This window comes from Odontomachus brunneus, unplaced genomic scaffold (genome assembly GCF_010583005.1).
Source record: "Odontomachus brunneus isolate Ranch 3 - 2012 unplaced genomic scaffold, Obru_v1 Obru_scaffold_115, whole genome shotgun sequence".
In the NCBI taxonomy this organism is placed as follows: domain Eukaryota; kingdom Metazoa; phylum Arthropoda; class Insecta; order Hymenoptera; family Formicidae; genus Odontomachus; species Odontomachus brunneus.
In genome coordinates this window covers 651,420-664,131 of record NW_022639565.1, presented here as the reverse complement: position 1 = coordinate 664,131, position 12,712 = coordinate 651,420, and the positions used below count along the sequence as shown (strand labels likewise).

At 40.9% G+C, this 12,712-nt stretch overlaps 1 protein-coding gene across 1 annotated transcript in view; it reads left to right on the top strand.

The window, feature by feature from the left end:
- Positions 1-12,712, top strand: part of LOC116849417 (protein slowmo) — a 36,465-nt gene that overhangs the window by 7,314 nt on the left and 16,439 nt on the right. Inside the window, exon 3 of the mRNA XM_032826554.1 lies at positions 444-530. Within this exon, the coding sequence (XP_032682445.1) occupies positions 444-530 (87 nt within the window). The remainder of the gene's footprint in view (positions 1-443; positions 531-12,712) is intronic.

The window sequence follows — 12,712 nt, the reverse complement described above, 5'->3', positions numbered from 1 at the left end:
TAATTTTACCGCTTCTATGATATCACACATTGATAAATGATTTGCGAATTACCATACAATTATGCAATGCATACACATATGTGTGGTGTACGCATATTGCATTTTCTTCCTCGTTCCGCCGAACGCGCTTTAAAAAATCGTGAAATTCGAGCCCAAGTATCTCTCGAAGACTGAAACATGCCATTCAAGTTTGGAAGGCTTTATCGTCGAATTCAATGCGGAAAGTTTCAAACCGGAAGTACTTGTCTATAGCACTTCCGAGATTTTTATCGGTGGCCGAATCGGTTTTTAGCAGTTTGCCAGCCAGTTCTCGTTGAAACTACATTTAAACGGTGCGGACTTTCTTTTCTTTTTTTTTTCTTTTTTTTTTACGAGAGAGCGAGACTTTTACGTCGATGCCAGAGCTTATTATGCGAGCGCACGTTTCCTCTTTCTTTTTACAGTTAATCGGCTACGCGAACTTGTGTTATGCTAGCGAACGCAGCGAGGTCGACCCAGTGAACAGAGAAATGGTTCTCAGGACGCGCAACGTAAGTATCTCTTTATCTTCGCTCTTTTAAAAAACTGCTCGAGAGAAACCGTCATGCTCTCCCATGATTCTCTAACGAGACACGTCCCGCAATTAACGATGAATCTTTTTGCATTATTATGGAATACTTGACTTTATTCGGAATAATGCTACCGATGATACTTCATGGCGCTCGATTTTTGATCGACCTCGAGTTTGGCAAAAGTCGACCTCGATCGTATAGAGAACTCCAATAATGCTTTCCACTTCCGGTTAGGGTATTTTGGCTTGGCATCGTATCTACATATTTTTGCATCATGATTGTTGCTGTTGTGAGAACAATTGGCAACTCAGCTGCTTTAAATGCAACAGTAATAGCGTTCTCTAAAGTGCAATCAGTGTTTATTACATTTTTATTATATGCTGATGAGTTAAAAGTTTTTCGACGGCGATTGATGGCCTTGCTGACGCACTTTTATAAAAAAAATAACTTACTGGAGTCCGGTGCGCAAGAAATCATCTACAACTTAATCTTTTCAAATGTTATTTATTTTTCATATAGATTTTATCTATTTTTATTGAATTTATTATAATAATTCATCTCTCTCTTATTATAATTTATTATAATAATTCTCTTTATTATAATAATTCATCTCTCTCAGCAATTTGTGAAGTACGTGAAGACTTTAGCGTTTTATTTAGTAACAATTTATGATTCAATGTGTATGGCAGCTCATTGGATGGAAATTTCAATGGTAATTACTTATAACTAACATTATATTATGCAAGTTAAATATGCTTCAAAAGAGAGAGCTGACTTATGATTTAATATTTATTTTTAAACTTATCAATCCCTTTATACATGATGTTCCAGATTCGTCTTCGCAAAATATGGGATTTTTACCTCAATCCATCCTACGTTTCCACGAACATTGCGGAGACGAATCTGGAAATGTATAAAGTTCGCACCCCACTTTTTGAAATTTATAATTTTGAAAGTTGTTCCAGATTGTTCTGACTTTGTATCACATTGTTCCAAAGTGATATTGCTTCATTCGAAACGGTTTTCGAATAAAACGAAAAAAAAATGATTTTTTGAGCTGGCACCCCACTTTTCGAAAATCGAACATTCTAATACCGCAATAGATTGTTCTAGTTCCAAACATTGTTCCAAAAGGACAAATCCGTAAGTTGAATTATAAGTCCAAAAAATGAAAAAAATGTTTTTGACCTGGCACCCCATTTTTTGAAAATAAAGCATTCCGATACCGATATAGATTGTTCTAGTTGTTCCAAACATTGTTCCAAAAGGACAAATCCGTAAGTTGAATTATAAGTCCAAAAAATGAAAAAAATGTTTTTGACCTGGCACCCCATTTTTTGAAAATAAAGCATTCCGATACCGATATAGATTGTTCTAGTTGTTCCAAACATTGTTCCAAAAGCACAAATCAATAAGTTTAATTATAAGCCCGAAAAATTAAAAACAAGTTTTTTGACAAACAGTCTATCGGACCAAGAGTAAACTTATACTATCTTTCTTGTTCCAACCGAGATCTTTTTGTTCTGAGTTGTTCTAGGCTTAAGAATTATAGTTCTAGAGTATGAGACTCATAAGATCATTCGTTCTCCGAAAATTCGTAAAAAAATCGACTTGACAGTACTCTACGTCGAAAGTAAACACATACTTCCTTTCTTGTTTCAACCGAGATCTTTTTGTTCTGAGTTGTGCTAGGCTTAAGAATTATAGTTTTAGAGTATGAGACTCGTAGCGTCATCCGTTCTCCGAAAATTCGAAAAAAAATCGATTTGACAGCACCCGACGTCAAGAGAAAACACATGCTTCCTTTCTTGTTCCAACTGAGATCTTTTTGTTCTGAGTTATACTAGGCTTAAACGACGAAGCAATTTCACTTTATTTTGTCATGACATTTTGTAATTATTTCCGCCAATTTTCCTATAATAAAGATTAATTTTTGTAAGAAATCATCTTTTTCTTGAATTTTTGTCACCTCAGAAATATATTTCAATCATCCTTATTTTCAATCATCCAAATAATTATACTTTTTTAAATCAGTATATAGAACTTTTTTTTTTAAGAAAATAGTTTCATCTAAAAAAACCTGAAAATATTTTTGTTAATTTTAATATGTTGTTAAGTTATGAATTTTTTTTACGAAATTACATTTTTTGTCGATTTCGGCAAATTTAAATTGTTATTGCAAAAAATTGTTAATAAATGACTAAAGTAACTATTGGAACATAAAATATAATCTCTCTAGAGTATCCCAGAATTTTTTCAGATTTTTTAGATGAGTTTAACAAAAAAATGTTACAGGACTTAAAGGGGTCACCGTGCAAATGGCGTTAGTAAAAAACATAATGCAAACGGAGGGTTAAAAATATTTTATGTTTCTACATAAATACATATATTTACATTGCCTTTAGCTTGAACGGAAAGTTTTTTTGGCTTACGCAACAAGTCGTCATATTCAACCAACAAAAAGTTCTATATACTGATTTAAAAAAGTATAATTATTTGGATGATTGAAAATAAGGATGATTGAAATATATTTCTGAGGTGACAAAAATTCAAGAAAAAGATGATTTCTTACAAAAATTAATCTTTATTATAGGAAAATTGGCGGAAATAATTACAAAATGTCATGACAAAATAAAGTGAAATTGCTTCGTCGTTTAAGCCTAGTATAACTCAGAACAAAAAGATCTCAGTTGGAACTGAGGTTAGAAAGGAAGCATGTGTTTTCTCTTGACGTCGGGTGCTGTCAAATCGATTTTTTTTCGAATTTTCGGAGAACGGATGACGCTACGAGTCTCATACTCTAAAACTATAATTCTTAAGCCTAGCACAACTCAGAACAAAAAGATCTCGGTTGGAACAAGAAAGGAAGCATGTGTTTACTCTTGACGTCGAGTACTGTCAAATCGATTTTTTTACGAATTTTCGGAGAACGAATGATCTTATGAGTCTCATACTCTAGAACTATAATTCTTAAGCCTAGAACATCTCAGAACAAAAAGATCTCGGTTGGAACAAGAAAGATAGTATAAGTTTACTCTTGGTCCGATAGACTGTTTGTCAAAAAACTTTTTTTTAATTTTTCGGGCTTATAATTAAACTTATTGATTTGTGCTTTTGGAACAATGTTTGGAACAACTAGAACAATCTATATCGGTATCGGAATGCTTTATTTTCAAAAAATGGGGTGCCAGGTCAAAAACATTTTTTTCATTTTTTGGACTTATAATTCAACTTACGGATTTGTCCTTTTGGAACAATGTTTGGAACAACTAGAACAATCTATTGCGGTATCAGAATGTTCGATTTTCGAAAAGTGAGGTGCCCGCTCAAAAAATCATTTTTTTTGTTTTATTCGAAAACCGTTTCGAATGAAGCAATATCACTTTGGAACAATGTGGTACAAAGCCAGAACAATCTGGAACAACTTTCAAAATTATAAATTTCAAAAAGTGGGGTGCCAACTTCATACACTCCGAATCTGGGACACCATGTATATTGAGACTGTTTAAAACCATTTGAATTTATTAAATTTAATATTCCTCTCTATACTATATAATTAAGACAGTATTTAATTTTTCACATTGAGCACCATCGTAATTTGTACAATTTTAATTCATGCGTTCCTAGATTGTTTACTGCGGCGAACATATATGCAAATTGCATTGAATTTTTTAATGTAACATCGTCTGCTATTTAACGCTCTTTTCCGCGCTTTTTCCTCCTTTTTATTAATTTTTTTTTATTTATGTTATGTTATACAAATTTTCATAATTTTTCATACTGATTTCTTATTTTTTCTGTCTGCTTCGTTTACATGTTCTTTTCTATATATACTAAAGGGTTTTTCAACGAATAAAAATTGTTAATATTATTAATTCCATTGCCAGAAACGCAGAACGTCGTATTCGGTATAGCGTATGACGAAATTGTGTATTACAGACCTTTGCAAGAATATTTTATTTCCACTGGTCAAAATTAATAAAACATAAGACGAAGCAGTAAAGTTTCTATTGAAAATGAGTGAATACGCACTGACTATCGTCAATAAGAAACATTTTTGCTGATTCACTTTAAAAGAGTGCAAAGAGGGTGTCTGTTGATGAATGGGAAAACGCTAGGTTACATATAGATTATGTCAAACTGAACGAAAAAGTCTACCATTTTGCAAATAACCACGTACAGATATTTTAATTATTAATTGAAAAAGTTTGGTCTGAATTAGATGGAAGACATTTTGTCGACTCCAGTTTACAGTGGCGTACATGACATAAAAGGATAAACAAAACATTGAACTAAGAAAAACATCATTGAATAGTTTTTATCTCAAGATAGTAGTGTAGTTTGCCAAGAGGGAATTCTTTTATCACAATAAGAGCCGCTGATGTGTCTCTCGCAGAATACGCATCACGTAACGCGAGAGCGCTCCACGTTGGTTGCAAAAACGGTGTCTATACCTGTAATCCAATATCTCCGATCGCGTTTCCGGGATGCGCAGAATCTCACCCCCAATACGAGAATCCGAAATATCTGTCAGCCGTGCGCGCGCGCGCGCGCGCTTCACTCAATTAAAATCATATGAATCTAGCTCCGTATCCTATTGAACATCATGATAGAGATAGATTTCCTCGCCTGCAGAACAAGATCTTCGATTCGTAACCGATTCGTGTCGTACTCGATATAAATACATTGCAGTCGGTTAAAGCGCGATCTCAAATTAGATGTATGCCGAGCAGCATCGTCGGATGTTGCATGCTGAGACAATTCTTTGGCAACATCGGCGTCCGGTTTTGCAACTTAGCGTTAGACCCCGATAACGGTACGCGGAAATATGCGCGGAAGAGTACGAAGAATAGACGAGTTGCAAATTTTCGGCTCTCAACGTCAACGCTCTCTTGCGTATCACTGCAGATATATTTCAGCTCACCGCTTCCAGCTTCAGCACCGAAACCGACGAGCGTAAGTGATAAAATTGGCAATTTTGCGGCCGTAGATGCATGTCCTCGAAAATAATATTCGCCTGGTACTCGACTGCCGGTTATCAACGGAAGCGTCGAAACGCATCGGCGGCTGCCTCGCGCGCGCGTGCGAGCGAGCGATCCCCCGTTTTTGTGACGATGAGTCGCGGGCATTTTTGGGCGATTTCTCGACCATGACGAAATTGTAAATGCGACGCGATCTCTGTTGCGTTGCGAAATGGCACTTTAATAGAGTGTCGCCCAGAGACAAAGAGAATCGAGCGACCGCTCCATTAGTGCGCAACAAAAGCGTTCGTTCTTCTCTCGTGCACTGTTTGTCTTTATATATTTCGTCGGTGGCATGATGTAATGAACAGTATGAGATTCGTTTTGCGTAATGACTGGAGTCATTGTACCAATCTTATTATATCGAAATCTGCTGTTTTGCCGTTGAGATCTGAAAATTTGCCACGCACAGGATGGCCGACGCGACGCGTATATACGCTTGTATGCAGGTAGAACTCGTCAAATCGAGTGAAGAAAGACAATCTGTATATATTCCGTATTATATGTGTTTTTATCGCGGGAACGTGATAAAATTTGCTCTCAGCGCTTCTCCATGTTTTGTTTTTCCTTTCTTTTTTTACGTGCTTTATCGCAGATTTGTCAAATGCGATAAAGCATTTCGTGTCGAGTCTGTATTTCGGGAAGTCGTTCGAAAGTCGAACACGCTTCGATACCCATTAATGTACGGATAACACGACGGAGAGAGCCTCTCTACGGATCTCTACGCAATTCCCTTAATCTTACATATGCGACACGTTTCGGATAGAGGGGTGCCGGTGCAAAATCGCCGGATTTTTTCCGAGCCGCTATCAGAAAACGATTTTCGAGCCCCGATTTACATAACATCCGTTCCAACGAGTATGCATAGTAAAGACCCTCAGGAGAAGTATCTAGATACTCGCGTCTACTCGAGCCTGCAAGCTCGAAGAGATCGACGCGTCTGAGATCGTAGGGCGAACGCGATTGGGGGGGTGGAGGTTGATGCACGCCACTACCGCATCCAGAAGGTTGGATATGATAGGTTATTGATGCGCGCATTACCGGGAGTTGCATAGCTCGGAGAGCTCCTCGGGGGTGTATCAGGTGGGGTGTCAGGGAAACGGCGGTGGGATATGGCAAGCTGAGGGAGGGACGCGGCATTGGTCGCGCGGCTCCCCCTGTTCGCGTCGAAGATCATCCCTCCCCGCTTCCTCCACGGAAAAGAGACCAAGAGAAACGCGAGGTGGTAGATGCATTACTGGTATGATGAACGATCCGCAGGTGGCTTAAAGCAAAAGAAGGAGGAAGCCCCCCTTATACTTCCCCTCCCGTCCCTCTCCCCGTCCACCACCATCCTGCACCTACGGGGAACTGTTACGCCGATCTTTTATATCCATCGAGATTCCACATGTACCTGCGCGAGTATATTATGTACCGACGATCGCGCTCGCACGTCGGTTCCGGCTAATTCGTACGAGAGGGTGCTTTCACGAGCGGTGGAAATCGGCGTTCACCGAGCGACGTACTCGTGCGAATAGCTGAAGGACGACTGAATGGGATGATAGAGCGAGAGTAAATCGCCTTGCAAAGCGCGCGCGAGAAAATGGGATGGGGAGAGACGCGGGCAAAAGAATCCATTAGCTGTGCGTACATTACGGCGATAATGTGAGACGACGTTGTTTAATGGTGATGCGATCGCATGTGACCTCACAACAATGAACAATACGTCTTTCACGTTCGATTGTATCGAGAGAAGGTGCGGAACCGATTTATGATCGGTCGCATGGGCTGGCTAATAGCGTTCTCTGATTTATGGAGCGCCAAGTGGATCGCGCATCATTTTCTCCGGCAGGTGTATCGGGATGCAAGGGGGCATACATTAAATCGCATAAAAGCGACAAACAGGGTCGCTATTGTGTGACCGTGTAAACCGATACGCCGAGCAAAGACAAATCGTGCACCACCTGAAGTATTAATGCGGAAAGCCGTATACAATGGATACAGTCGCGCATGATCGATTCCACTTCGAATTCGAAGGGTGAACGCCGCAAACGTCGTGCCGCGGCGATAAATTCGCCTTTATCCGCTCATCGATCGTTTTACGGGTGCAATCTTGCCGCCTTTATTCGCGCCGATACGTCACGTATAATATACACACGAGCGCGCCTCCCGCGGGTTTACGACGTAAGACGGCGGAATACGGTATCGCACGCACTACGCGAAGTATCCAACAAACTGCGCTACGAGGAAGCGTGATTTAGGGGTAGTCCTGGCGCGCGTTTTGCGTCACTGGGGACCGCTGCACGAGCGGTATACACAGTTAGTGCCTGGAATGAGACCGTCTTTCACTGTGTCCCGACTCCATCTTCCACTCGCAGCAGAGTCGACGTCATCTTTCTCGTTCGCGCCGTCCTCTCTCCCACGACGACGACGACGACGTCTCCGCAATTAAGGTTTGCGGTAGGATTCCTCGGTATGTGCTGTTCACCTGCCAGCATGTTTCCAGGATTTACATTGTACGTGGCACGGCGCACTTTGAGAGGTTAAGTTCACGTTAAAGCAAACATCACCAGTAACTTTCCTGGAAAATGCCGTTTGGGTCTCGCAAAAGGAAGACGTGTGTTATGCAGTGTTGCGCTATGTGATATCGTATTATGGACTTATTACATTTAATTACAGCAGTTTCTAAAAGGAAGTGCCACCTCTGTGTTTCTAGCGACACGTCGATCAATAATTAACAATCCAACATTGCACACAGAAAATTTATATTGAACAATATAGCCCGCTAATAATACAATTTGCAAGGCTTGTGTATTGTTGCGCGGTAAAGGAGATCGAGGCTATCTGTCTACGGAAGTTGTGTCTAGAGTATTGCTATCTAACGTGTCAAGAGGTAAATGTCTCCACCATGCCAACGAGTAGTTGAGAAAGCTGTGCGTAGGACTCTGAAAAAAGTTATATCCTAGCCGGGCAAGATTACTACTTGGTACTTTTTCTGGCTAATGGTTGTTTATACTTTCCAGAAAAATTTTCTGCGTGTATATTTTTGTTGATACGTTGATCAATAACTCCAAGTAGAAATTTCGACCCTATCTTCGATCTCAATATTCTACTTAACACCTGTTTTGATATTTTGATTGATTTGGAGCTTATATCAATCTTTTTTGGTACTATTTAACTTTGCCGAGAGCTCCTCTATATGCGTTTCCTGCTATTTAGAGGCGCTATGAAAATATGTATGATCTCAGTTTCCATGTATATTTAACCCTTTGCACTCGGAGACATCTTCATTACATTTAAAATGTCCTCTGAGGAGATATCCGAGTGCAAAGGGTTAATATACATTGACCTTTCGGAACATGAGAAAGTTTAACTCGAAAATAGGGTTAAAATTTCAACTCGAAATTAGCCATCTTCTCAAGAAACGACGGATCCAATCGCGTAATTAGGTCAACTGTTGGTGATTCGAGATCCTTTATTAGGAAGCAACTTTCTCACAATCAGTCGATAACGAGGATCCTTGGAGAGAAGTATTAACTTTCATTTCTCTCCGATATCAATTTTCGACTAATTAGTATCGGATGTCACCAATATCTACGAAACCCTAGTAATGTCCAACAAGTTACTTATGCAACTAACTATATATACGTCCACTCCGCCTATCTGTTACATCTCTTTCAGACGTATTATCATTCTTCAAAAACGACCCTGCTGGCCGTTGATCGTCGTAATCTATAACGACGAATTTGCCTTGCGCAGAACGGGGATAGACTGGAATTGAACAATCCTCTTGGGGCGTTTACGTGTTTCCAAATGCGCGTGCACGCGTGTCGATATGGACGCGTGCAAGCAAACGCGCGCGCGCAAGTTATACGCTCATGAACGTTCGGTTGTAACTCCTCTAGCCCGGCGGCCCCCGATGTGTACGACGTAAGCTCGGTGTAGAGTCCAGGCTAGTGTAACCTGTCCTGGTCAAATCCTCAGAGGGGGATATCTTTTAGCAATTTAGTTCCCGTGTACTAGCGAGGCCGCGGCTTGCATACGTTACGCATACGCGACGCATACGTATCGCCGTTGAACCGTAATACGCCACCGGTGCCGTTGATCCTGAGTACACGTCGGTACATGTGCGTCGCGTTACGGACTTGAACATAATGGGATAGCTGGATATCGTCCGGCGCGCGAGGATTATATCCCGTACACGCTGCTATTAAGACGATCTCGGTCACGTCTCGCTGTAATTGAGTTGCCACGCACACGGAATTCAATGAATTTCCCCGCGTGCGCAATTAATTGTTTCTTTCTGCTTTTCCTTTCTTTTCTTTGTAAACTTGTCTCTCGAGGTGTATAGACGAGGTATATAGAAACTAAAGCGACATCTGTTACATTTATTTAGGCGAATACAATGTGAAAACGTTGGTAGCAGGAGGGAAGCTTCCCCCGTTTAAGTGTGAAGAGCTATGAATTGTCTCCGAGAGTTAGTCGAGTGAGAGGTTTGAAATGTAATAGTCGACTGCAGGGATTGTGCGAGAGTATAGTGGAGCACTTGGACAGAACAGGAAAAGGCGAAGGATTGGCTTTCAATTTCTCGCCGTTAGCAAACATTTTCCGATCGTACCGGTCAGTGTTAAGTGTATTTATGTTATTGTTAACGACGTCTACGTCGATTTTATGGATTCTGGACCCCAAATTATCCCGTAAAAGTAAAACGCCCTCAAGCGTGTCGGAGAAAATTAGATTTTCCGGCTCTCAGGCGCTTACACCTTATTGAGCCTGGTATACAAAGCTATTCCTTATGTAAATCTCACTCTGTCGGGATAAACAAGCCGATACCGTCCCCAACAAGTCGATCGAAGAATCCAATTAAATTGCAGCGCAATGGGAAGATCCTCCGGGCTAATGCCGAGTCCACATAAATAGACAGGCAATACCGCGTCGCGTAAGAGAAAGTAAGAAACCGTAGTATTATGCTGTACTGAGTTACGGTGCGCTGTTGTTACAGTTCTTGCGGTTCGACCATATTCGCTGTGCCCGAGATGATACACGGTGTTACGAGAGCAATGACAGCAAAAAACAAAAGGGAGAAGTTATTTTCTCTGAGTTGTAGGGCGCCAGTAAGGTATTTTACGTATACCACTCCGTTTAAACTCGCGCTAATGAAAATACTGCGCCGCCCGGGCGCCGCAAATATTGCGCCGCTATAAAATTGCATATTGTTAATTTACAGCGATACGAGGTCTCCCGGCGCTTCGGGAATTCGCGGCCGTCATTGTTTCGTAGTGAATATAAGCGTCGGCGCAAAAACGATGAAATATTTTCCCGCTGCAGCCGGCCGGATATTATCAGATTATAGAACGAACAGGCGCGCTCTCTCTCTCTCTCTCTCTGTAAGCCGACCGCGCGCGCCTAGCACGTGTCTGCTTGCACAACGTTAATCGCGCAACACGCCTGTTTAAACCCATTCATCCTTTTCCCGTATTGCTCGCGCAGATGGGGCGTCTTGGACCGCCGCGGCTTAACTCGTCACGCTCGCGTACGTCGAGCTCTCTCCGAGGATGACTCGCAGATACCAGAAACGCGTTATATATTGCGGCCTCGTTCAATATGCAAGAATGTGCTAACGGAATCGATTGTATGGTCGGTATTGCGACGCGACTCTCAAAAGATGCATCAAATATAGGGAGATAGACAGGTGCACGTAAATTTAGCAACAATTTTACGCGCGTAAAAAAAACATTTCGTGTCCGTGTTGAAATTGATCAGCGTAGGGGAATTGTGTTAAATTGTGTTAACATACTCGTGTTTTAATTTAACATATTTCGTATTTTGGCTATTCTGCGTTGAATTTGTTTTCACCAGTGTTGTATTCAACCATTGTAAGTGTTAAAATAACACAATATTGTCTATAATATTGTTATATTTTTTGCAATTAATTTTTTACATATTATTTGCGCTATTTGTTTGCATATTTGCTTTGCGTTAAATTAAAAAAAAATTAGAGAATATAAATTGGGACGTGTGGAATGTGTTAAATTTAACGCAAGATTTTTTACAGTATACTAGTCGATCTGTAAAAATGGCGTCTTTCATGAATGACTCATATTTCACTCATGTTATTCACAGAGAATGACGAAATAAATATACGAAAAGAATGATCAAAATTCGTTCAAAGCAATGCATCATCCAAAATACAAATCTGAGTGTAACTTTAGTAAATTTATTGCTGTATCAATATGGTAAAAATTCTATATTAATATGATGAAAATTTAACGATTAACACGATATCTTTATCTTTCATAAATTTAATTTAAAAAATTGCAGAGTTTTCATCACCGATTGTCTCATGTTGCGATAATCGTGAAAGTCTATTTAGGTACTCAGACAGATGAGTGTGTAAATTTTACAGTTTTACTAGTTGATTTGTAGAACTTGCGTCGCTTATGAAAGTGACTGGTTATCATAAATGTAATGAAAAATATTATAGAGTTCCCATTCGGTATATATCGACTGTCTCACGTTCCGATGATCATGAAAGTCAATGTGGTTATCGTCACGGTTATCGTTTCGGGTGCGGGAGCGGCGCTGCCTTTCGCGCCAAATAGAATAAGGCAAAACGGGTGCTTCGGCGCGCATTAATTAGGCTTCGCGGAACAAAAGCGAACGAGTCGAAAGCGCGCTGAGAGAAAGGGGTGGGTTCCAGCGACCCACAGCGAGCGACAGTGGACTCGACGGATGAAAGGGTTAAAGAGGAACGGCCATGCAACACCGGCCGTACCCACTCCGCCAAGTGGTGGGCTACTGCGTTACCATTTTTCATTAAGCCGCCCGCCCACCGACTCCATATTTCAATCGGTTCGAAAAGTGCTGGCGCTGCTCGCTCTCCGCGTCTCTGTATAAACACCCCGGCGTGTGTACGCGCCCGCGAGACACGTGGCATGGCCGTCGTGGGTACGGCGTTATAGCGCGTTGAGCTTCGCGCGCGGGGCCGCGCAATTTGTTGTTTTTATGATTTAGAGGAGTGCGCGTACAATAATTCAGTCTCCCATGCACCCTACGACACACACACACACTCTCTCTCTCTCTCTCTCTCTCATTTTCTCTCTCTCTCTCTCTCTCTCTCTCTCTCTATCTCTGTGTGTCTCTCTCGCGTCTGCCATCCCA